This window comes from Rhinolophus hipposideros (assembly GCF_964194185.1).
Source record: "Rhinolophus hipposideros genome assembly, chromosome: 3".
NCBI lineage: Eukaryota > Metazoa > Chordata > Mammalia > Chiroptera > Rhinolophidae > Rhinolophus > Rhinolophus hipposideros.
In genome coordinates this window covers 90,970,863-90,995,284 of record NC_138049.1, presented here as the reverse complement: position 1 = coordinate 90,995,284, position 24,422 = coordinate 90,970,863, and the positions used below count along the sequence as shown (strand labels likewise).

Here is a 24,422-nt window from a genome sequence, read left to right as displayed (position 1 = left end):
TCTTCCAGCGAGGAAAAAAAAAGTTGTTTCCCTAGAAATGGTTTTATATGACTATGTCAGTTACCTTTTCTAAAACTCAGTTCTTTAATACTTATCCCATCACATGAGACATTAACTTGTTTTATAATGACTATACAGTAACTAACAGTTTATATGGATTGCGTATGGACACTAAATATGAGGAATGTATGTGTGTGTGTGCGTGTGCATGCCTGCTTGTTACTAAAATGAACTCCAACCACCAAAGAAAGGAGAGCCAAAGACTAGTGCTTTATTTTATAATAACATTTAATCCATTGAAATTTTATACAAAATTTGGTCGAACTGCATTTGAGCTCTTGTTGCAAATAGTAAACATACAAAAGAAATTAAGCATAAGAATAATCAAGCAAAGCATAACATTACTAACAACCATTTTTAAAATCAAGAAAGCACTACCAAATACAATTGTATTACTGCTTTACATACATACATTTTTCATATTTCTTATATAGATTTCTTACATACATTATTGTTTCATTGGTTTCAGTTGTGTAATCTTTGGGTCTGAAAATATAGTAATTACATTTTAAAAACCGATATGATTAGAAAATATTGGTTTCTTTGCAAATCTACCTTCATGGGGCGGTGGGATACATGGATACACACAGAATATTCACCCTGTTCCTACCCACTGGTAAGAGTAGTCTGGGAATGCTGAATAGGATCCATTTAACCTTCTATTTTATGAGTCATGTTCCTTCAACTAAACAATCAGTGAATATCAAGAGATAGGACCAGATTACGTTAAGACATATTTACTCTGGACATTTGGGGCTCAGGATCTTCCATTCTGCTCCTTGTTCTCACTGGATGTTTTTTTTATTTATTTAAACTTTATTCTAAATAATGGGAAAGGAAGCTGAGGCAGAGGAATGGTATTCAGACTTCAAGTTTCAGCTGGTTTTGGCCTTCATGTTCATAGAAATGATTGTCATGTTCTCTCCACCTGGGGACCTTGAAAGAAAACAAGATTAGAACACTTTATAGTTTCTTTCACTTGGGCCTGTCGGAGATTAGTATTAAAGCAAAGGTATTTTCTGTAATCATTATCCAAGCTTTAAAAGAACTGAGAATAAAAATAGTTTGAGTTGAAAAAAAAAATAAAAGAACAAAAATATTTACCCCACCCACCCTGACTACATTCTCTTTTTCCCAAGCTTGTTCTCCCTGAAAATCTCGTTGAACATACTCTAACATCTATCACTCTTAAACTTTGCAAGAAATACTTTGGGAGAAAATGTCAATGGATTAAAAAGGTAGAAACTGGAGCATAGAAAAAGGCTGATATTTTATTATTCACAGAACCTCTTGTGTTCTCACTGAGATTCTTCAACCTTCCATATTCTACCAGATTTTGTCTCCATTTCCTTATGGTATAAAATCTCACTCCACTGTGCAGGATCCCTACTATTTTTATGAGTCCTTACTTCAGCTAGTGTCTGCTTGGAAAAATACCATAACTAATGATTTCATCTGTTTGGACACATTGCCTTAATTTCTCTAATATATATACATAGGGAACTCATCCAGTTTCATCCCACTGATGCCACACACACGTAGGCTTGAGGTGAGCAAAACTTTCACTAATAGCGTCATAATTTACACCCATATTTAGAACACTGTATAGATAGTACCTCCCAATAAACAGAGTCATCATAGCAGTTCTGGTCAGGTGGCTGTCCCCAGATAGGTAGCTTTAGAATTAAACCTGTGAAGGTGGGAAGAAAATAAGTCATGTTATGATGCTGGAGAGGAAAACCTACTTGCATTATCATTAAGTACTTTAAAGTGATTACTATTATAAAATCATCCCCTTGAGCTTACATGATTACTGTCAGAAATTTAGAACATTTTCAAATTTACCTATCAATGTGTTTATTAATAATCTGTTATGTGGAGAGCATGAGGTACAGGAGGTACAGGGAAGTGTTTACTTTTATGCTGACCTGTGATCAGCCCTCCACCAACTGCTGTTCCAATGGAAGAACCTAGTGCAGCTGCTTGCATGGCCGGGGTAAACCTAGGAAACCAAAAGAAAAGAATCTTGTTTTTCTAGGATGCCCACAAACATTTCTCATCTTCTGAGGGTGTGAATGCCTGCCATCTTCAGACAAGAGTGCAGCATTACACACCAGCAAACAAACATTTGTTACATTTTTTATTTCATTTCATATATTTATTTTCTTTGAAACTCTTAAACAACATACAAAATTCTTATAAGAACTAATGACACTTAAACTAGAACCACCCTTTTCTTCAGAATGATAAAAAGATCTTCCTCAGAATATGTTTGGTATTTTCTAAAAATGTGGTACCAGGTTTTGATCCGTGATCTGATTCATTCAATAAGTATTTATTGAGTACCCACTCCACTCCAGCTTTATTTCTAGATAGTGAGGACAGATGTACAACACAAACATGAGCCACTATGTCTTTTCACCCTATTCCCCAAATAAATAATTGTAGTGAAGTTCAAAAGTTAGTAAGGTAAGAAAAGCTCGTTTTAGCATATATTATAGAGATAACTCATTGAAAATATTAAAGTATATCTCTATATGTCATCTTAGAAGTAGTTACCTTAGAATGAGATGAGTAAAAATATACCTCATAATTTTGGGAATGGAAGAATGAGATAATAAGCTATTAAAATGCTTAAGGGTGTTGTTACATGAGTGACAAATGCACTAGGAATGTAGGCGTCTCCTTACTTAGCACAGTGCCTGACTCTTACCAGGCAATTAATAAACAGTTGAAAGATTGAATGAGTGACTGAAGGAAAGCAAACAATTGGAAAATGAGAGTGTGTTGATGTTTCACCCTTATCACTTAAGGGAAAGAATGTACTAAACTCAGATTTCTTTTTTTCCTCTTTATTTGAAGGGTTTAATTTTTTCTACTATGTAATATATTGTAGAAGTAACACATAATCCTTGTAAAAATATTAGAAACCATTAATTAAGATAAAAAGGGAAAAAGTTTAATTTCCCTCAAATCTTATCAGTATAAAAATGTAAAATATAAAGCCTGTGTTTCTATAAAAGTACAATCATATTATAATTCCGATATTTCCATTAAATCTTCATGTCCTTTAATGTCAATAAATGGAGATCTAGATTGAAATTTTATTGCTACAGAATATTACACTGTACAAATGTACTGTAATTATAGTTCCATAGGTTGGATATTTAGGTTGCTTCCAATGCTTTATATTTTTTAAAATGTGGTGAGAATACATCTTCTTATGAACACTGTCAACTTATCCAATAATTTCCCTAAAATGAAACGTATTTAGAAATGAGATTATTAGTAAAATGTAATAAACCACTTAAGGGCTTTTCCAAATTGAAAACCGTACAATTTATATCTCCATTTCTTTACTTTAGCCACCATTCAATATTATTATTCATTCAGTCTTAATCAATTTGATAACTAAAAAAGTGGTAACTTGTTTTCATTTGCATTTCTTTGATTACTAGTAAGGTTGAATATTTAATATATACTTATTCGTTTGATTTTCTTCTTTTGTAAACATCCTGTTAATTTGACCAGAATTTAACAAGATCTTTTATAAAACATTAAAGCTATTTTTGATTAAAAGTGTTCCATGATAATATAGGCTTGGAAAACACTTGGTTAAACAAAATTAATAGCATTATTAGAGTTAGACTGTCATAATTTGCAAAAATGTCCCTTAAGAATATGAACTTCTCATTGTCCTATGCTTACAAAGAAAACTGATTTGCGTTTTAGTATTCTGAAGAGACACATGTGGGGAAATAGTCTTGTCTCTTGGACAAGGTATTTTATCTGAGGTGTGAGACATGTGTGAATTTTACCCACCTGAATGGGCCTTCAGAGACTTGTCCGGCAACCCTACCCCCAATGCCCCAACTCTTCCTGAGTAAATTGAGAAGTTGTTGGTAAACCTGCTTACTCATGAAAACTACTCCAAATCTGGCCACCCAGTCAGAACAGATAGACTTGTTTTATTGCATCTGTGGAGCTAGTCTAGGAATGATGCTCAAGAACTCCTTTATTCCTAATCTCCAGGCACTTCTTAAGAGTGTTTGCAGAGTATTTACACACTATAACACTTAGGAGTTTAACTCATTGACACATGCATTTATCATGCTTGATTTGCATTAAAACACTTCAGTGTTTGGCCTTAACATTCTGTTAGGTTCTGGAGAGAACTGAAAGAAAATGTGAATATTTCTAAGGGTGTGCTCTGTATTTGCAAAAGGGGCAAAAAAAGAAAACACACAGAAAAAAAGTGGGTCAGCTATACACATGAAGGATGAAGAAAACTTTCTGTTCAGTAGAAAATATGATTAAGTTTTTTCAAACATTTATTATTACTGGTCTCAACAGGGTTAAAATTCAATCTGCTAAAATTGAAGAGAAAATTTTTCTTTCCAAATTATGCCATTCAAGCCAGTAGTCATCTTGAGACATTTTCAAACACACATTCACTTTTTCTTCGTGCTGTCAACTGGCTTTAAAAATTGAGTGTTTTGCTTTCTTCCTGATTTACTTCAATGATTTGCACTCTATGACCTTGCTACCTGTTTTGCTTGGATGCACTTAATAACAAATTGTTTCAATGTTGTTGCTTAAAAGTGACAAGAGATGGCTTAGGACATTGATTCCATTATCCTGGATTTGATTGATAGTTATTATCCTCTGTCCATTTAAATAAAATCTTATGCCCTTTTTGGGGAAAAACTAGGTCTGGTAGGGATTTTAGCGAATAAATAGTGCAATTCTCTTATTTTACAAACAGAACAAGAGAGGTTGAGTGACTTGTCAAAGGCCACATAACTAGTTAGTAGTAAAGTTGGAGCCATATGCCAGTTTTCCTGATTCTTCAGATCCAACTGCTTTCCACATTATGCAAACTCATTCTTCGTTGTGTGGATTGGATGGAAATGATTGCTCAGCTCATCCCATATGCTCATAGGCTCCATTTTGTTATGGGATCAAGTAAGAGACAGCCTACTGCAGTCTGATTGTGGTTATCAAATTGCCCTATCTGCTAGGAGACAGTGCCTGTGGTAGAGAAATTTAAATTAACATTGTTAATTTACAAAATAATAATAATAATACTAATAATAATAATGTTAATTAAGACACATCTTTCAATCAATTCTATTCTCTCAGTTATGTGTCTTTTTGGCTTCAGTAAGGACAATACTTACCAACTGTGGCCTGGACTGCTAAAGAAAAAGCTCTCATCATTGGATTTCACAGAATGAGAAAACATTGGACATTGTGGGGGAAAACCCATTCTTTCACTCACTCTTTAGACGCTCCCAGGGCTACTGCCACAATGCCTGCGAGGCCTCCTACCACACCAGGTAAGCCGTGCAGGTTATGCACCCCACATGTATCTTGGATCCTCAGTTTAGTAGCAAAAAACGGCTAGCATTGTAAAAAGAAGAAGGAATATTATTTTGTTAGATATACAGAACTCTATAAGTGACGTAAAAGATCATGCAGGAAAAATTTGATTGTCTAGCTTCTCCATCCATATCTAAAACCCACGTAAATCAAAGAATCTGAATACGTTGGTGGCAAAACTGCTCATTTCAGTCCTTAGTAGATGGATTTGAAGGTGAGTGATATCAAGTCTAACTTCTTACCGTCCGATGATATCCTAAATCCCTTTAAAAGGGCACAGAGTTCATAATTATACAAAACAAACAACAATGACAGAAAGTCGAGTGAAAGTACCTTGGGGAAAGTAACAAAGTAGTTAACATTCGCTTCATACTAAGTTATAAATAATTGATACAGAATTCTTTCCTGCTACCCAAAAGAAGTCAGGAAAGAGCAAAATCCAGTGGACACTGAAATGTGAGTGGTATCTCTGACAGTAAGGCAAATGACTCCCATAGAAGGAGAGGTGCTTATGAAAAGGAATTTTCATAGCTTTTTTGTGCTGTTGGGATGGGAGAAGATGATGGTGCAGATTCAAAGTTTGACTCAGATCATCTGTTATACTTACAGTCAGAAACTTAAATCCAAGCACAGAGACCATTGCTGCAATGCTCCCAATGATCATGGAAATATATGGGCGGATTTCCATGTCTGCACAAGTGCCCACAGCAACTCCTCCAGCAAGGGTTGCATTCTGAATGTGAACCTGTGTGGAGCACAAGAAACGTGAACGAAGTGAACAGAATAAGACAAAGTTCAAAAGGACTGAAGGAAAACTAGGTTTCGAAGGAATCCATGACACATTCTTCAGTCAAAAGGATTACTAATTATTATTTTTTAAGATTTTTCTAAAAATATAGCTAAAATACAATATTATATTAGTTTCATAGGTACACCATAGTTATTCAACATTTATATACCTAAAGAAATGATCACCACGATAAGCCCAGGAACCATCTGACACCGTACCACGTTATAACAATATTATTGACTATATTCCTCATGCTATACCCTACATCCCCATAACTACTTTGTAACAACCAATTTGTACTTCTTAATCCCTTCCCTCTTTTCACACATCCCCAACCCCCCTTCCATCTGGAACCATCAAACTGTTTTCTGTATCTATGAGTCTATTTATTTTGTTTGTTTATTTTGTTCCTTGGACCCCACATATATGAAGCCTTTCTTCTAAGTAGTTGACATTTGATATCTTTCTTGCCAAGATTTCTTGGTAGAGCATTACCAATCAGGTTAGTGAGACCAGTGCTAGGAGTTATATGAGGAAATCAAAACAAGTTGTAGTGGGAGAGTGGGAGTGTGTAGAGCAATTGTTATAACAGGGTTTTGCCTGTTGATGCAGTTTGGGAATGCATCTATGGTTAGAGTCGAAAGAGGCCTATGTCTGCTGTGTGCTTCGTGGTCTATGGTATCCCAGTATTCAAAGAAGGAATGTAGAGACATTGAAATGTACACATTGCACATGAAAGACAACAGCTTTCACAAATGTGACTGTACTGAGAACTTTCAAGGATGAAGGATAGAGTCATCAATTTCCATTTACAAGAGTGCTTCAGAAAAATCAAGTTTCTCAGTACTTTTAAAATAGAACCACTGAGCTGAACGTTGATGAGTCAGAAAAAGAGTTAATGAAAACCGGGACTAACAGGAATAAGCCTAAAGAATAACTGATGAGTCAGAAAGAGTTAATAAGAATGAGTCTGGGAGCTAGCAAGACAGGGTTTAAAGATTATCCACTGAAGCCAACAGCAACCGTAGTGCTCAGAAGGGGCCAGCTGCAACTGTAAACAACTGCAAGGTAACTAGCCCCCTGCATCTGACATAAAAAATATAAAACCCCTACATCCCCTCACCCAGGGGCAGCCATCTCTTTTAGACACTGCCATGGGCCTTCTCTCTGTGCCCAACTTTCAATAAAATTTTCTTTTCTGAGCCTTGTGAATTCCTTTACCTTCTGCAAACGACCTGGAAGTTACATGTATGACTTTTTTCTTTTCATTATTTTCGTTTTTTTCTCATGAAACAATTAGCAGAGAATTGAAATACATGTCCTTAGCTATGCTTGGAAAATGACAATATTCTTTTCTTCCATCTGGTTAGAAAAGAAGAGTGGCTGTTCTGACGGTTACTCCTTCACTGCTATTTCTGTAGCTCAGAGGCAAGAAACTCAGAAGACCAACTTGGGGGATTTAAAAAATATGTTTCATTTTCAAATAACTTTAGAGTATGTAAAAGTTGTGAAAATACTGCAGAGGGTTTCCTCATCCAGTTTTCCTCTATTGTAACATCTTGCGTAATCATAGAACTAGAAAATTAGCATTGATATAATAGTATTAAAGACCTGAGTTGAATTTCACTAGTATTCTCACTAATGTCCTTTCTCTTTTCCAGAATTTTATTCAGGCTCTCACATTTAATTTAGTTGTATTTCACTGAGAGGAATATTGCAGTTAGGAAAATAGAATCAACTTGCACCTTCCACTCTCTTTTTCTACTCTCGACAAGTCCTATTTCTGAGGAAGATTTTTTTAAGCAGTTGAGGACAGTTAGCTCTATCATTAAGGAAATATGCCTCAGATCTTTGATTTTTACATGACTATATTCCCCACTAGACTGTAAATTCCTTGATAACACTTTTTAATTTGCCAGAGTACAAATTTGAAGAAATGAATGAATAATGTTATCTTCAAAATATTCATCAAGGTCTGAAGTGATGTGATTTGTTGTGGCAGCTTAGCAGTGATGCAGAAATGACCTACTCATCTGAGAAATCATTAGAGTCACTTAGTGAAATTTCCATGGGAGTGTGCTGGGGGAGCAGTTTGCTACCCCCAAATATGCCTTTTTTGGGACATTGATTATTTGAAGTTGGTTAATTTTAAGAAACAAAACACCCAGGAAGAACCTTTGACCTTCCTCCTAACTAACTAACAGAATTTTGATAGAGGACTGGTTCCAGGGAGGGAGCTATCATCACTTATTTTATTTATTTATTTATTTATTTATTTATTTATTTATTTATTTATTTCTTATTTATTTTTTTCATCACTTATTTTAATATGAACTAGGTGTGACAGGAAGGAACCCAGCAAGGCTCCTCGGATCAAAGACCTTTCTGTGTCCCATTATTAAAGATGACTCAATAAACATTTGTTTACCAAACATTTGCATCTCCATTTCCATGTGAATTATTCTCCTCCCCTTTGACATCCACACCCTCCCCCCCTTTCTCCTTAGCTCAAAATGGCACATACACCTCAACTGTCCAATTTCTTCTTGGGGGTCATATTTTTATGGATCCCCATACGAACATATATAATAAAATTTGGTTATTTTTTTCCTGTTAATCAGTTTAATGTCAATTTAATTCTTAGGCCAGCCAGAAGAACTAAGAGGGGAAAGAGGGAAAGTTTTCCCTCCCCCAAAGGAGTTAATATGACACTTACCATATCCAGCTTGCCTCGGTGCTCAACGAGGCTGGAGAACGCATAGGCTGTGACCACACAGGCAGCCAGAGAGAAGTACGTGTTTACAATGGCCCTGTACTGTTTCTCTCCAGGGTCAGCGATGGCTGAATTAAAGCTGGGCCAAAATATCCATAGGAAAAGAGTTCCTGGAGTAAACCACAAAAAGGGATATTAGTTCTGAATATAGAACATAGTCCAGGGGAGGTAGTTTGCCTTGGGCACTAACAGTGGCTCTACTTTTAGGCTTAGTTATCTAAGAGGGGAAAAGTCAGCACAAACAACCGTTGTATTCAGAGATGTTCCTTTTTGAACACCTTCACACCTGTGTTGGAGTTAACCTTCCCTCGTACCTGACCAGACAGGAATCTGGGCAAGTTCATCCCTACTCACCAATCATTGCAAATAAGTCTGAGTGGTATACAGACTCCTCGTTGTCATGTCCCTTTCTCAAGCCTGGTCGATATAAGACGCCCGCTGCAGCCAGGCCAAAATAGGCCCCGAAGGCATGGATTGTCATTGATGCTCCTATGTCAGAGGCCTGATGGGGCAAAATATTCAGGTAAATAGAAGTGAAAGTGAGTCTCACTACTTTACTGGAAGTAAAGTCAGAGAAAGGAGTGCTTTATTGGTTAAGCAATAAGAACCAATAGATCGAGAGAGAGAAAGAATGTGTCAGAGAAAGGGAGATAAAACAGGATAGTGAGGTAGAAAAAGTCTAGGCTTTTGGAGCCACGAAGAACTGGCCTTCAATCGTAGGTCAGGTACTTCCTTGTGATGTGACTTTAGACAAAATTACTACACACTTCTCTGAATCTCAGGTTTTGTAAAATGGGGAAACAATACCCAGCTAGCATAAATGATATCATGTTCATAAACTGTTAGATCCTCGTGGGCACTCAATCCATTTTAGGTTACGTCTGCAGGTTAGGGAGATTCTCAGTAAAATAGTGCACATTGCACATGATACAAAACAAAGACGATTTTTGCATTTACTTGACATTGCAGATTAAATTCACTTAATTGCAGCTCAAAAACCTGAAGCTACAAAAAGCCTGAGTCTTTCCTATATTTTTTCACTCTGCTGTAGAACAATATGAAAACAAGCCTGAGCTCCAAGATTCACTTGAAGAAATATACGTTAGGTCCCTCTGTAAGATACTGTATGGTTTTGAACTGGTTTTCTGTTTCCTGCCTTCCTCTAGAAGGAAAGTTCAGAGTACCAAACCTGAGACGTTGCTCTGTACTTATTAAGGTAGAAAGACTCTACAGCTTTAGTAATTTATGATTTCCATGCTCGATAAACTCCTATACCTTTCAAGTCCAGCTGTCTGTCATTTCCTCAGAGAGCCCTTCCTTAGTCCCACAATCTAAATTAGGTTACCCAGTTACATTCTCTCATAGCCCCCTCCACTATTTTTCACAGTATGTATTATAATTTATAATAATATTTATATGTGTGTGTGTGTATATGTGTGCACTCATGCATGCATGTGTTCGTTTGCCTATGGGTGGGTGAATGTATAATTTGTTTGATATCTATTTCCCCCTCTAGATTGTAAACTCTATAACGATAAGGATCTTCACTATTTTGTTTGTCACTGAATAACCAACACATGACACCTAGAAAGTTATCAAAAATAACTGCTGTTGGATTAAATGTTAAATAGAAGCATACACAAAATACTGGAAACTGCCCAGAAATATTCTATTTATAATCCTTGGGGGACTCAATGAGATTTTTATAAAGGAGAAGAAATTTGACATAGGCCATATTAAAAGCCTTAGAAAAGGCTATTCACCCAGTGGTTTAAATAGAAATAGGAACTGATCATTGATAGGCAATATAATAAAAAGAATTTTGCAGTTAGAAAAATCTGGGTTTGAATTCAGATTCAGGCAAGTCATTTATTATCCTATGATCACCATTGGTTTTTTGTGTGTACATTAAGTAGTAACAACAGTCATGCCTACCTTACAGCATTGTGATGATGAAGTAAGACAATACTTATGACTATGAAATTCCTGGTTTACAATAGGCACTCACATACATGAGGGCTATTAATACTATTTGCTGTGGTATCTATCACTCTCGCCAAGGACTGTCACTGTATACAGTGGGTATCCATTGTGTATTGTGACCACAACTGGTGTCTCTTACCTTGAATATCTCAAGAACCAGATATTCATTGCCAGCAAAGGCTGTAATTTCCATGATTGTCATGATCAGCATTTGGATTGGGCTTATTTTTCCCAGGACGGCTCCAAAAGAAATCAAAACAGTGGCTGTACTGAAGTCTGCATTTATCATGCTGAGGGGAAAAGAAAGACTGCATTAAAGAATAATGCACACCCAAAATAAAACTGTGAGTTGTAATGAATTATAGCATCACTTTAGCCAGAGTTCAAAGCCCTTCTCTCCATCAGTCCCCAATCAGGCTCTGCCTCCAGGCCTACATTTGTCCTCTCCCACTTTCTTACCCTTCCTCTCTTCTGTTCATTATACATTCTTTAGTTGCTCTAACATTTCCTTTATCTTAACCCACCTGGTCTTTATCTCATTTCTGGTTTTACTTTACTTTTGTTGGTCTGAAAAAAGAATTATTTTCTAGAGTGTTTGCATTTCAAAAACAATCTTAGAAAAATAACTAATGGTGTAGTTTTGCTCCCTGTAGCTGAGGCTGAGGTGGAAGGAATAATAATTTTATGCAAGGGGATTTCTTATACCCTTAAAGTGAAACCTGAGAGGACATAGACATGCATGTATGATCCAGCTCAAGTAAAACAAGGTGGTGATTTGCACCCTTGGATCTCAAAAATCTTCTATTGCCTGAGGGAGACAATTTACCAGCTAGTTCTGAGGCTGACTGACCAGAGACTAAACAGAGGAACAATTGCTCTGAAGATACAATGCTTGTAAACTAAGGGATCAAAAAAAGAAAAAAAAGAAAGAAAAAAGAAAACCTAAAGGATGCTCACTTTTTAATTGCAATGTGAATTCTCTGGTTGTGGCTGTGCAAGATTCCACATATAAGAGTGCCCCACTGGAGGCCCAAAGCAGCAATGAATAGGTTGATGCCCACACTACTGAAACCATATTTCTTCAGGAAGGTCATGAGGAAGCCAAACCCAACAAATATCATAACATGCACATCTTGGAATACTGAAAAAGAGCAGAGAGGAAAAAAAATCTACATTAGGGGAGCACTAAGAACATGTTACATCATAGTGTGTCCCATTTATTAACTGCTACATCCTTTGCACAAGACCCTGCAAAGGCAGAAAATTAACTGGGCAGCCAAAGGCAGCCAGCTCCGGTGCCTTACCAGCCACGAGACCTTGGGCGAGTTATTCAGTATTTGAACCTTTTCCTGGAACACTGTGTACAATCATCAGTGTGCCTTTCACGTATGCTTTTCATCTTCTCCCTGAAGAGTTTTCTATTACTTTCTACTTGAGGAAAACTTTGCAAAGCATAGTGTAAGTATCACGCTCTCTTGCAGACTTTCCCAATACTCTCAGGAAAAATTAATATTTGCTCCGGTCTTTCACACAGCTTCCTGCATATACCTCATCTTTAATATGTATCACATTGTATAGCATTTATTTAGCATTTAATAGTTGATGAGGTGTCCATTTCGTGCACTAGACAGTGAGTTTCCTGATTGATGAGATTAGGGTATATTCATCCATTGCTCCCCAGAATTTGGCATAAAAGCCTGTATATAATAAAAGAGGCAATAATGACTAATTGAATAAGCTACAGTCTCCATTTATCAAATGTGTATAATAGTACAAGCTCTGGAAATCTTACCTGATCTTTATTTAAGTCGAATGGTATAATGTCTTTGTTAGCGCTTTCTAAGCTAGTGTATTTGCTCCTCTGTATCCTTAGAGGAGCAAATACTTGACTGGGTGTCTGGAGATGGAGGCTCAGATCCCCCAATTCTACCACGTGATTATGTGACCTTGGGCAAATCACTTATTCTCTGTGAGCTTCGGTGTTCTTATCTGCAATACTGAAAAGGCCCTATTTCACAAAGTGACTCTGAGTGGGATAACCTCTGGGGGAACGAATGTGCAGTAAAGCTCTATATGAACAAAACATTTGATCAGATGTGAACACACAGGTTTTCCCTCAAGAAACTTACAGCTTAGTTGGCTAGACATCTGTTTGGTAGAACCATATGAAATTGACATTTCTGCATTGAAATTGCCGATGAAAATGGTTCAACTATTGGCAATTTCTTGTAATTCAACCTAATAGCTATACAAAGCAAACTGAGACAAAATTGGGAACAAATATAAACTCAGAGAGAGAAAAAATAACATTTAAATGTTGAATTAATATTCACCACTGTGGCTGGAGGTAGTGGAAATAGGTATGAGGGAGGACATGCCTAGAAGATACATGTTAGAGGAAACTGATGTTAGAATCCAATTTATTTAATAAATTTAACTTATTGGGGTGACAGTGGTTAGTAAAGTTATATAGCTTTCAGGTGTACAATTCTGTAATACATCACCTATATATCACATTGTGTGTTCACCACCCAGAGTCAGTTCTCCTTCCATCACCATATATTTGATTCCATTTACCTTCGTCTACCACTCCCTCCCCCCTTACCCTCTGGTAACCACTAAACTATTGTCTGTGTCTATGAGTTTTTGTTTCTTTAATTGTTTGTCTTGTTCCTTTGTTGTTTTCAGTTTTATATCCCACATATCAGTGAAATCATATGATTCTCGACTTTTTCTGTCTGACTTATCTCGCTTAGCCCAATAGTCTCAAGATCCATTCATGTTGTCACAAATGGCAGTATTGCATCTTTTCTTATGGCAGAATAGTACCCTATTGTGTATATATACCACATCTTCTTTATCCAATCATCTATCAAAGGACACTTTGGTTGTTTCCACGTCTTGGCCACCATAAATAAAGTTGCAATGAACATTGGAGCGCATATATCTTTACAGATAAATGTTTTCAGATATTTTGGGTAGATACCCAGGAGAGGGATTGCTGGGTCATATGTAATTCTATTGTTAATTTTTTGAGGAACCTCCACACTGCCTTCCATAGTGGTTACACCAGTCTGCATTCCCACCAACAGTGTATGGGAGTTACTTTTTTCTCCACAGCCTCTCTAATACTTGTTGTTATTTGTCTTGCTGGTGATAGCCATTCTACCTGGTGTGAGGTGATATCTCATTGCAGTTTTTAGTTGCATTTCTCTGTTGATTAGTGATGTTAAGCATCCTTTCATATGTCTATTGGCCATCTGTATCCCAAAGGTGGAGTCAGGATAGAAATCCATGCCTGTTTCCACCAATTCCTCCATGCATTGAGCATGGCAGGGGTGTAAGGATAACCAAGGCAAAGTTCTGGCCTCCCCGGCACTTAGAGACATGTTACTATCCCTACTCTCTCTACCTTTGTTCTACTATTGGATCCAGGAGCCAGTGAGCTTAGGGTGGTAGACTATGCCACTCAGCTTTGTCCCCTGTAGGGGAGGCTCTGATGCACTGCCCGGATCCCCCTTCAGAAAGGAAGCATGTATTCCTTCCATTTCCCCTGGCTGTAGGGAATGCTGAAAGATGACAGCCCTAAGCTCTTAATTCTCTTGGGAAATGCTCTTGTCTTGTCCATGTCACAGCCCTTTCCTAGCATAGCCTGTGCCCAATGACTTCACATGAACATCCCACCCCCATGGCTTAGGAAAGGACCACAAACAACTAGATAATCCTGTGCTCAGAGTTTCCTATGGGGTCAGCTGAGGCCTTCTCTCTCTGCCCAAACCCTCCTGTGGATCCTTACGGCACCCCCGAACAAACTTCTTTCAGGCTAATGTCTGTTTCCTAGGGAACTCAATCTGTAGCACCTTTCTTATGGGCTTCACCCGCCTCTGCAGAACTTTCCTGACTGTCTCCCTGACATAACTTGCATACTACATTTATTTCCAAATTTGCAAATTAAATCCAAAAAACTAATCTGTGGCAATGATCTCACCCAGAAGAGGATGAAGAGGCTGGCTTTTCAAAGTTACTCAGCATTTGAAAAGGGTCCCTTGAAAGCATGGGGACTTCTCCTAAAGTATTACTCTATGACAAATAAGAGGATAGACAGGTAAAATTAACATCATGGATTGAGTCATTAGTGTCCTTTGGTGGTCTAGAAGCCAGTCTAACTTTTGCATGAGTGCAGCAAATGTAAACACAAAGGGAATGAGAAAACCAGATCAGTCTTTCATGATTCGGGCGCACACTCAGTCTTTGAACCCTACCCATATGATGAGCTTTTGGCCATTTTATTGTTCTTTGGAACCATCCCCTTAGAGAAACAGTATCAGGAGGGTGAGAGAGGGAACAATAGACCTCTGAAAATTATCCCTTGTCAGCAGCTTTGAGGGCAGTCTCAGAGAGAAGAATGCTGCATTTCTTTTTCTTTTTTCTATGGATGGGCAAATGTCAACTAACATCAACCTGTTTGAGTTTTGAAATATAGGTGACCATATATACTCATCTTTCTCGACAAGTTGTTTTTCTATCATTTAATTTTTATATGTAAGCATTTAATTTAAATTACAACATAAGTTGGAGTAGAACTTAGAGAATATGCATGGCTTACTAACTGGCTATGGCTATCGTTTTACTAAACCTTACTTGGGTAGTTTTTTTTTTTCTCCTTAAAGGAAAGTTTGGATTAAATGAAGTCCAAAGTCTCTTCTAGCTGCACAAGTTGTTTATAGCTACGAAGCTAGAATGAAAATAAGACCCAGTTTTATCGACTTCACTGTTTTTTCTTTTTTTAGTTACACCAAGTTATTTTCCTGAACATTCTTTTCTTGTTCCTCCTGTAATCTACTGATTTTAAAGCATGCAGTACCCAACTAATTAAAAAAAAAGTTTTATCTAATTTTGTAATATCTCACACTCGCAGTAATAATTCTTCACCTTCTGTCCCCATTCCCCTTTGATGGAAAGCCAGACCTTTAATGTGGAGGGAGGAGTTTCTTGTTTCAACTGTGCTCCAAATTTTTTTCTCCTCTGATCTAATTCTTGTTACTGCATTGTGCCACAAGGGGGCCTAAGAACCTCACTTATTAAGTTGCTAAAGAGTTGTGAAAGCTCTTGGCAGATGATTCTGTGTAAAATATATGGATAGAAAGGTTTATAAACAATTAAGATTATGTATTATCTTTCATTCTGCTTTAAGAATTTGTGGGTGGGGATTAGGGACAGGACCATAAGTTTAGTTTTATGGTGCAAGACTGCCATGAAAGAAAGAAAGATTCCCATTTGTAGAGCAAAAACGGATTTCACTAGTGGTTTGATTTTTGTGGGTGTGAAGTCTTCTAACAAGTTTTAAAGACTGCCAAGACTTGCCTACATCAGATATTTTCAACAGGGGGGTGGATTTTAGTCTCCAGAATAGATTTGGCGATGTCTAGTATTTCAGTTCTGCTTTACTTCCACGTTTCCCTCACAATAGGATTATCTTGCAAGTCCTGATAACTCTACATGTTTAAAATGCAACTGATTATTCCAACTACCACCGACAACCAGGAAACACAAAACAGAACCCTCCTCTACTACTACCTTGGTTCAGCCTGCTAACATTTCTCTACTGGATGACTGGATTGTCTTCCTAATATGTCTTCCTACTCATCCTCTTGCCCCCCTACAACCTATTCCCAACTTAAAAGCCAGAAGAATGCTTTAAGACCTAAGTCGCATCATATTCCTCCTTTCAAAGTCCTCCAATGGCTTCTCAATTCACTCAGAATAAAAACAACTTGCTTACAATTGTTCACAACGCTCTATAGCACCCAGGCTTTCACATCTCAGACTTTATTCTCCGCACTTTCTCTCTACATATATTAAATACCCCAGGGCCTTTGCATTTGCTATTTCTTCCACATAAAGTGTTCTTGCCCCAGTATGCGTATTCTGGTTTATCCTTTTTTTCAGTTCTATTTACAGTCACTTCATATTAGAAGGAATTTTCTAGACGATACATCAACTGCCTTCCTCAACCAGATTTATCATTTAAACCACAGAACTAGAAAACAATTTAAGTGACTGTCGTGCGGGGGACCCTGCTCACTGCGCCATTTGTCGTGCAGGGCGTCCGGCGGGGTCTCTGGTCCTGCTCCCCACATAAGAACGCAGGATATGGTGAGGCCAAAAAGGAACACCCACGGAGCCATAGATAGGTGAGTCAAACCAATATATTCTCGCTGGCAGCTGGGCTGGAGACACAGGAAGCAGGATCTACATAATCTGCCTAACAGCAGTCCGCGCTTGCCAGCCACCATCTTCTAGCTAGCCCCCATTTCTTTCTGCTAGCGTAGCCACAGCCATTATATTAGTGGCCAATGGCTTACGGGTTACAGCTGACAGCCAACTATCCACAGCTGCTGGCCATCTGATCACAGTTGATGGCCATTTACTACCCGAGCCAGCACCTTTCTGTGTGAGGCCAAGAGCCTGGAAACTGTTTTTGGGGGCTTTGTCCCCACAGTGACTGTTTCATAATTCTCTCAAAGACAGTACAGAATTGGTATCGCTTTAGATGCATAGGATAGAAGTTCATTAATTGCATGCAGTGGATACCTTGGGCCTAATTCTTTCACATTACCTAGGTTGTGAAAGGCTGAAAAGACATCCTCCCTTGTCTAAATACATCTATTTCCGTAATATTGCTTCATTTATTGCTGTGGCATTTTATTACCATCTAAATGTGTGTGTGTCTGTGTGTGTGTGTGTGTGTGTGTGTGTGTGTGTATAAACATAAAATTATATATATGGTTTCTGTGTCTATAGTCTGTCTTTCCCCACTGGAATATAAATTTCATAATGGCATGAACTTTGCCCATTTTGTCTGTTTTGTTTAATTCACTGGCTAGAGTCTAGAAACTTGATGATTGCTTTACAAAAATTGGGAGCTTAATAAATATTTTCTTAATGAATCGTGAAATGACTGATTTTTCATGTTTCTTGCAAGCGAAGTATAAAGGTTGTATGATTGCTAGGCAATTGATAAAATGACCGTGGTTAGTAATTCTTCTCTCCAACTTTTTTTTTTCACTCAAATTCTGAATTGAAGTTTTACCTAGGAAATTTGATGCTGGAATTTAGAGAATTCAGCTTGAATTATGTAAATAATGAAGCTCTTAAACTCTTAAGACAACATTATTTTAATGACACTAATCTTAGATCACGTTTTGGCATTTTGTTTCTTTTACTGCTGTAGTTCTTTGTTTACATTTGTACCAGATAGCAGAGTCTTGGAATAAAGAGATCATATTTGTTTTATTTTGAATGTTTCCTGTAGCTTGGTACTGAGTAAAAATATTTATTAGATGGATAAATGATACATACAAACACATACAGTGCTGAACAGAATTCTGTTCTGCTTTGGTGTTCTCAAGCTTGAAAATTATAAAATTACTCAATCAAGAACCCTCTTGGATGACCATATATGTAGTGGAAAGAGAACTAGATTTGGAATCTGCCTCTCTGACTTGTAGTTCTGACTGAGCTCTGCACTTGCAATTGTGCATTTTGGCTGAGTCATGTATTATCTGTAGGTCATAATTTCTACATGAGAGTATTCCCCATTATATAAACTCCTTCAAAAAAGTGTAGAAATGAGAAGACAAATGTCAAATTTTTAAAAAAGATTACAGATTTGTTATAAAACTATAATAGGTTTTGCTATTACTTTAAATACATTTTTTTTCTAGTTTAAATAATTTTTAACTGTTTAAAGTTATTTGATCCTCATTTAAAACAAATAATCTATATAATAGGGATATAATACCACCTCCTTCCATGGTTAATGAGGTAATGAACATACCTGGTTCATCATAGGCAATCAGTATATGATAGTAATTATTATTATAGTAGCTATTTCATAGCTTGCTCTTCCAAACTTGAAACTAAATTCATTCTTTCCTTTGCCACCATTCCCAGGGAAGGATTCTACTTTTAAAATATGTTAGGTCCTCAAACTTTTCTTCTCATCTCAAAGGAAAAAAACTGTCTTCTTTTCTGAATATTACAAAATCCTGAGTACATCCGTTTCGATTAAAACTCCATTTACATCCTAGAGAACCCTAAATACTCTTTCTTATGCCTTAGGGCCCCAGATGATATCCTGGCTCCTATTCTAAATACTGTATTGTGTTCCTACTCTCTCTCCTCCAAAGTTCAAAGTTACCTCCCGCCCCCACCCCTTTTTTGTTTTGGAAGTAATATTTGTATACCTTACAGAACTAGTGATCAATTCAAGGGAAAAATAAGGTAATTTAACACAAAAAATTGATGAATTATTTTAATTTTTGACTTCTTGTTCTGATATTTTAATAGATACAGATCCAATCCAGACAGACTAATTACAGAGACCAGATGTCATAGCATACACTTACAATACCTTAGCACTCATAACTATCACATGATTCTGTAAGAAGCTCCAATGTGGAGCTCAAGCAGTTATTGTATTCAAAGCTTTCACATTCTGAGAACCCGAAGAATCTAAAAATATATAATAAGAAGTAGATTGCCTACTCACAAGCATATGACACAAGGAATTTGTCCACATCTCCTGGATTGGTGACGTTGATCTGGTGGTGTGTGTTGTGATCCGTTTCATAGTGAACAAACAATGCAAATAAAACAATCATAGCAACCTCCAGGCCAATGGCCAGGAGAGGTAATTTGAAACGCATGTTTGTGGCAAAGGACAGAGGTACACTGAGGGCTCCACAGGCTGTGGGAGATTGATAAAAACAGAGGCACTGTTCTGTGTGAATGTAGGCTGCAAGTAGAAGGCCCTCCCATGACATTGCAAGAAAAAAAAAAGGGTAAAACGGGTTAAAATGTCCCACCCATTGGGGAGAATTATGCTCTGTAATCAAACTATTGTAAATGATGGTTTGAAGAATATGCAGGTTAGATAAGAAGTCAAGTGATAGAAATGATCTATTGAATGAAAGTGTCTAGAATCCTATTCAACTTAATTTAACACACTTCTTGAGTGTGTCGTGTATGACAAGCACTGAGCTAGGCTTTAGAGGAGACATAAAACTAAACAAAATATAGAAGGTGTCTATAATTCACTTTCTTGAGGAAGTTAAGAATCTATTTGGGAAGACAAAAATATAAGCAAATGAATGTATAAAACAAATAAGTAATATAATAGTGATTATAGAATTATTAGGTAACATAAGGCAGAAATACATGAACTGATATTGATGGAGCATTAAAAATAGGCTTTATCAGTAAAACAGAGAGAGGGATGAGTGTAAGGCTCAGTAGAACATGGCAGTTTGAAGAATAACAATTAGTTAGGTAAGGTTGGATTGTAGAAGAGATGGGGAGGTAAAACTGTAATCATAGCTGGGCTGGGTTGTAAAGAGCATTGTATTAAATAGAAAGGATGCTAGATATTGAATATCAACCCAAAGGCAATGGGGAAATTTAAAGCACTCTGTAAGAAGTGATTTTGCTTATTTAGGATAATGTTTTTCTTGAATCCTTACTGTACTTTACACAAATGTAAATATATGAATACACAAATATATATTTTTAGTCTTAAAAACAAGAGAATGGATTTAAATGGGAACATACCTAATCCTTTCTCTTGACAAACAGTCATGTGTACATAAGATTCTAAGCAATTCAAAACTTATATGACGATTTTTGCCTCTATACCGGAGTTGTTCTCATAGCAGAATAGACCTCTGAGAAATTATAGCTAGCAGTTAAATAATATTGTTATTGCAAAACTCCATTTTCAAAAGAGTCTATTCAGAATATAAAGGAGGGAGAAAGTGCAAATGACTGCTGAGCCAAATTCTACAGCATAGCAAATGTGTGTAAAACAAAGCAGCAAGTTTGTTTTGTTTTTCTGGTATATTTTTCCACAATAGAACATGAGGCATTAAGACTAAATGCTCTCTGACATTTTGTAAATCAACAATTCAAATATTTTGAAAATGACTGTTTCCTTTGTTCCTTACAGGATGGCTCACCAGGAGTGGGTTCCCATTGCTTAACTATGAGAATACACCTGTACATTCCACACTTTGATTTCTGGTGTTGCAGTGGCTACTCATGAGAACTCCAAATCATAAATACAAAGTATTTATGTTGATAAACTGTATACTATGGGGTTGTAAAACACCAGGTAACAAATTATACATTGCAAGAAGATCTAAACAGTATCATCAATAAATTTAGTTTAAACTAGTTAGCAAAATGATAAAATAAGCGCACAGTGGAAAGTTCACAAACTTAATTGTCCACCTTCATATATTATTAGATGTGAAACATTGAGGTATTCAGATTTGTTGCCCTTCTGAACATAGATCTTCTGACTAAAATAAACTAAATCATCTACAATCTGGGAACATAATTACTTCTCTCTTTTAGCTCTTCCTTCAAGCTGTTCTCTCTAAATGGAACACTATTTCCACATATTCCCTCCCCATATCCCACCTATGTCATCCTTCAGTTCTCTGATAAAATGTTACTTCCTCACAGTCTTCCTTCCTTGACCTCCCATTTGAACTCAGCTTCTCACTGCTATCTTTCATTGCATCATGATTTTTTCTTTCATAGCACTTCTCAGAGTTGCTTGTACGTGTTATGTTTATGTGGAGTTTGTTATTTATATGACTTAAAAAAAGTGGCTGTTCTCCTCACTGGCCTTTTGCTCCCCAAGGACAGAGGCTGTGCTTCTTTCGTATATCATTTTTTATCTAGAGTCAATAAGTGCGCCTCGCACACTATGGATAATAAATTGATAAATATCATTTGAGTGAATTAAATTGAAGGCAGTCTTTAAGAGGGAAAAAACGCTCAGAAAGCAGTCCCAACGGTCTGAGGGAATCTTACTTTAACAAATTGTACTTAAATTATGGATGTAGAATCCCAACAGTAACTTTGGTATTGCTGTGTACTGTCTCATTCCAGTCATTGAGGGCTTATCACCAGGATCTTTGTGGCTTGAGCAAAACTGAGGACAAAGCTCAAATTACAAAGCTTGGAAGGACCAAAGATGGGGCATATATAGCAAATGGCACATGGCACACAGTATTACTGTGTTTCCCCGAAAATAAGACCTAGCAGGACCATCATCAGCTCTAATGCGTCTTTTGGAGCAAAAATTAATATAAGACCCGGTCTTATTCAGACCGGGTCTGATCTAACATAATATAAGACTGGGTCTTATAATACTTTTTGCTCCAAAAGATGCATTAGAGCTGATGATGGTCCTGCTAGGTCTTATTTTCGGGGAAACACAGTATGTATGACCTTGAAGTTTCTAAGAGCCTTAAAAAAAATCTCTCTCTTAATAGTTCTTAACCACAAAAGGAACAGGCTGAGAGTAGAGGAGTTCTCAAGTGCAAATGATTAGAGATAGTCCTCATGCCTTCATAGACTTTCAGTAGGTGAGGTAAATGTGAAAGTATCATGACTGGGTAAGCCATATTCTTATCCTAGGTTGAGTCTTCGCTCATACCTAGTGACATAATTTCTTTTTCTTAATTTATGAATATATATAAAATTGCATAAAATTTATTATTAGAAAATTTCATTGAAGTTGCTTATTTTAGTTAGCAACAATTGGTTGAAATAAGACCACTACTGCTTTTAAATTCTCTCTCTCTCTCTCTCTCTCTCTCTCTCTCTCACTGTCTCCACTTTTGTGCATCTACAATAAAGGAATACTGGAGGATAAAAGTGCTGAAAGATTAACAGAGTTTTCTATATTCTGGACTCTGACTTAGGTGCCTATTTATCTACCACATTTGGATATATTTTTCTATTTTACAAATATAACTTGCTCCATTGGTTTGAAATAGTTAAATAGTTACTCAATTACCAAGGACCCAACTGCCATTCTGGTACAAAGTCCATTGAGTCCCTTTCAGTGTTTCTCTAATGTTTTATTCCCAAAATGAGATTGTGGGATTTTTTTTTTTTTTTTTGTCTATAGGATGGCCAAACCAACTTCTCTTTTCAAGTGGAAAGAATACTGGAAGAGTTTTTGCTGCCATATGACATCTGATGAAGAAAAGATTGTCATTGCCATAAAGGCTCTTTCCATCTTTCGTGGGATGGCCTTGTACTCTCCCCAAGGATTTCCTTCAGCCTACAAGGCTGTCTTCAGCACTATATCCCATAGCTAGGTTACACCACCGGAGGAGTGAGGACCGGCGTACCCATAGCAGCTGTCTGAGGCTTAGGCCCTTGTCTTAAACCAAGGGTTCTTAACATTTTTGTGTGTGCTGTGAACACTTTTGGCAGTTTGTTGAAACCTCTGGATCCTTCTCAAAATACTTTTTCAATCTACAAAATAAAATGCATCGAATTACCGAGGAAACCAGTTATACGGAAGTTCACTGATAAAAATATAATAAAATCCAAAAGTCTGATATCGTAGGTGATTCTTCATGATGCATCCAACAGCAAGATCTAGTAGCTCTTTAAATAACGATCACAATTTCAAAGGAGTAATGAGTACAAGCAATTAGTACTCATCCTTTCAAGATACCTGGAACAAGTATGACAGAAAGTGATTTGTGATTTCTATTGGTGACAGTTATAAAAGTACTAATGATTGTTGTTTACACTATACACAATGGAAATACTAAATTTCAGTTAAACATACTTTTCCCCCTATTCAAATATATATGCTACCTGAATTCTATTCATGGTATCCCTGGGACCCCTCTCCGCTTCCTTTCTGTCATCTTGGTCTGGTATTGTTAGACTGAAGAAATGGATCGTATATGTAGCATGTAAAGGGTTGCTCTCCTGATGTGAAATTGATTTGAAAATGAAAATTGCCTGAACTACCAAACTGGATGACTTACTGTGTTTCCCCAAAAATAAGACCTAACCGGAAAATGAGCCCTAGCATGATTTTTCAAGATGACATCCTTTGAACATAAGTCCTAATGTGTCTTTTGGAGCAGAACTTAATATAAGACCCGGTCTTATTTTTGGGGAAACACAGTATACTATGTGGCTAAAAAAAAAAAAAAAAAATAGAAAATTCTGTTTTAAGGATTAGGACTCCTGGATAATATCTGCTATTACCCTTTACCACCTCCACTAGATCTAAGCATCCTAAGGGAAGGCAGCTATTTTAGCCACTTTTTAATTTCTGGACTGATGCACCGTGGGAGGTAATTTTTTAAATTTTATTTTATTTTATTTTATTTTTATTGTATTTTTATTTTATTTTTATTTTATTTTTAAAAACAGGTAATTTTTTAAATTTTATTTTATTTTATTTTATTTTTATTTTAAATTTTTATTTTATTTTTCAAAACAGCTTTATTGAGATATAATTTGCATAACATACCACTCATTTGAAGTATACAACTTAATAGTTTTTACATATTCACCAAGGTTTCAACCAGTACTATAGTCAATTTT

At 36.7% G+C, this 24,422-nt stretch overlaps 1 protein-coding gene across 2 annotated transcripts; it reads right to left on the bottom strand.

Moving 5' to 3' along the window:
• Positions 1-250: 250 nt before the first annotated feature.
• RHAG (Rh associated glycoprotein) lies at positions 251-19,714 on the bottom strand (the record flags this gene model as incomplete). Of its 2 annotated transcripts, none has more annotated exons than XM_081044516.1 (10): positions 251-996; positions 1,677-1,750; positions 1,989-2,062; positions 5,342-5,463; positions 6,050-6,187; positions 8,949-9,115; positions 9,360-9,507; positions 11,128-11,278; positions 11,946-12,129; positions 19,543-19,714. In XM_081044516.1, the coding sequence occupies 10 exons, from the start codon at positions 19,697-19,699 to the stop codon at positions 922-924; spliced, it is 1,290 nt and encodes a 429-aa protein (XP_080900642.1). In that variant the 3' UTR covers positions 251-921. The 2 variants fall into 2 exon arrangements, with proteins under 2 accessions (XP_080900642.1, XP_080900641.1); XM_081044515.1 differs by having other exon boundaries at positions 279-988; positions 19,543-19,699.
• Between the last annotated feature and the right edge of the window lie 4,708 nt (positions 19,715-24,422).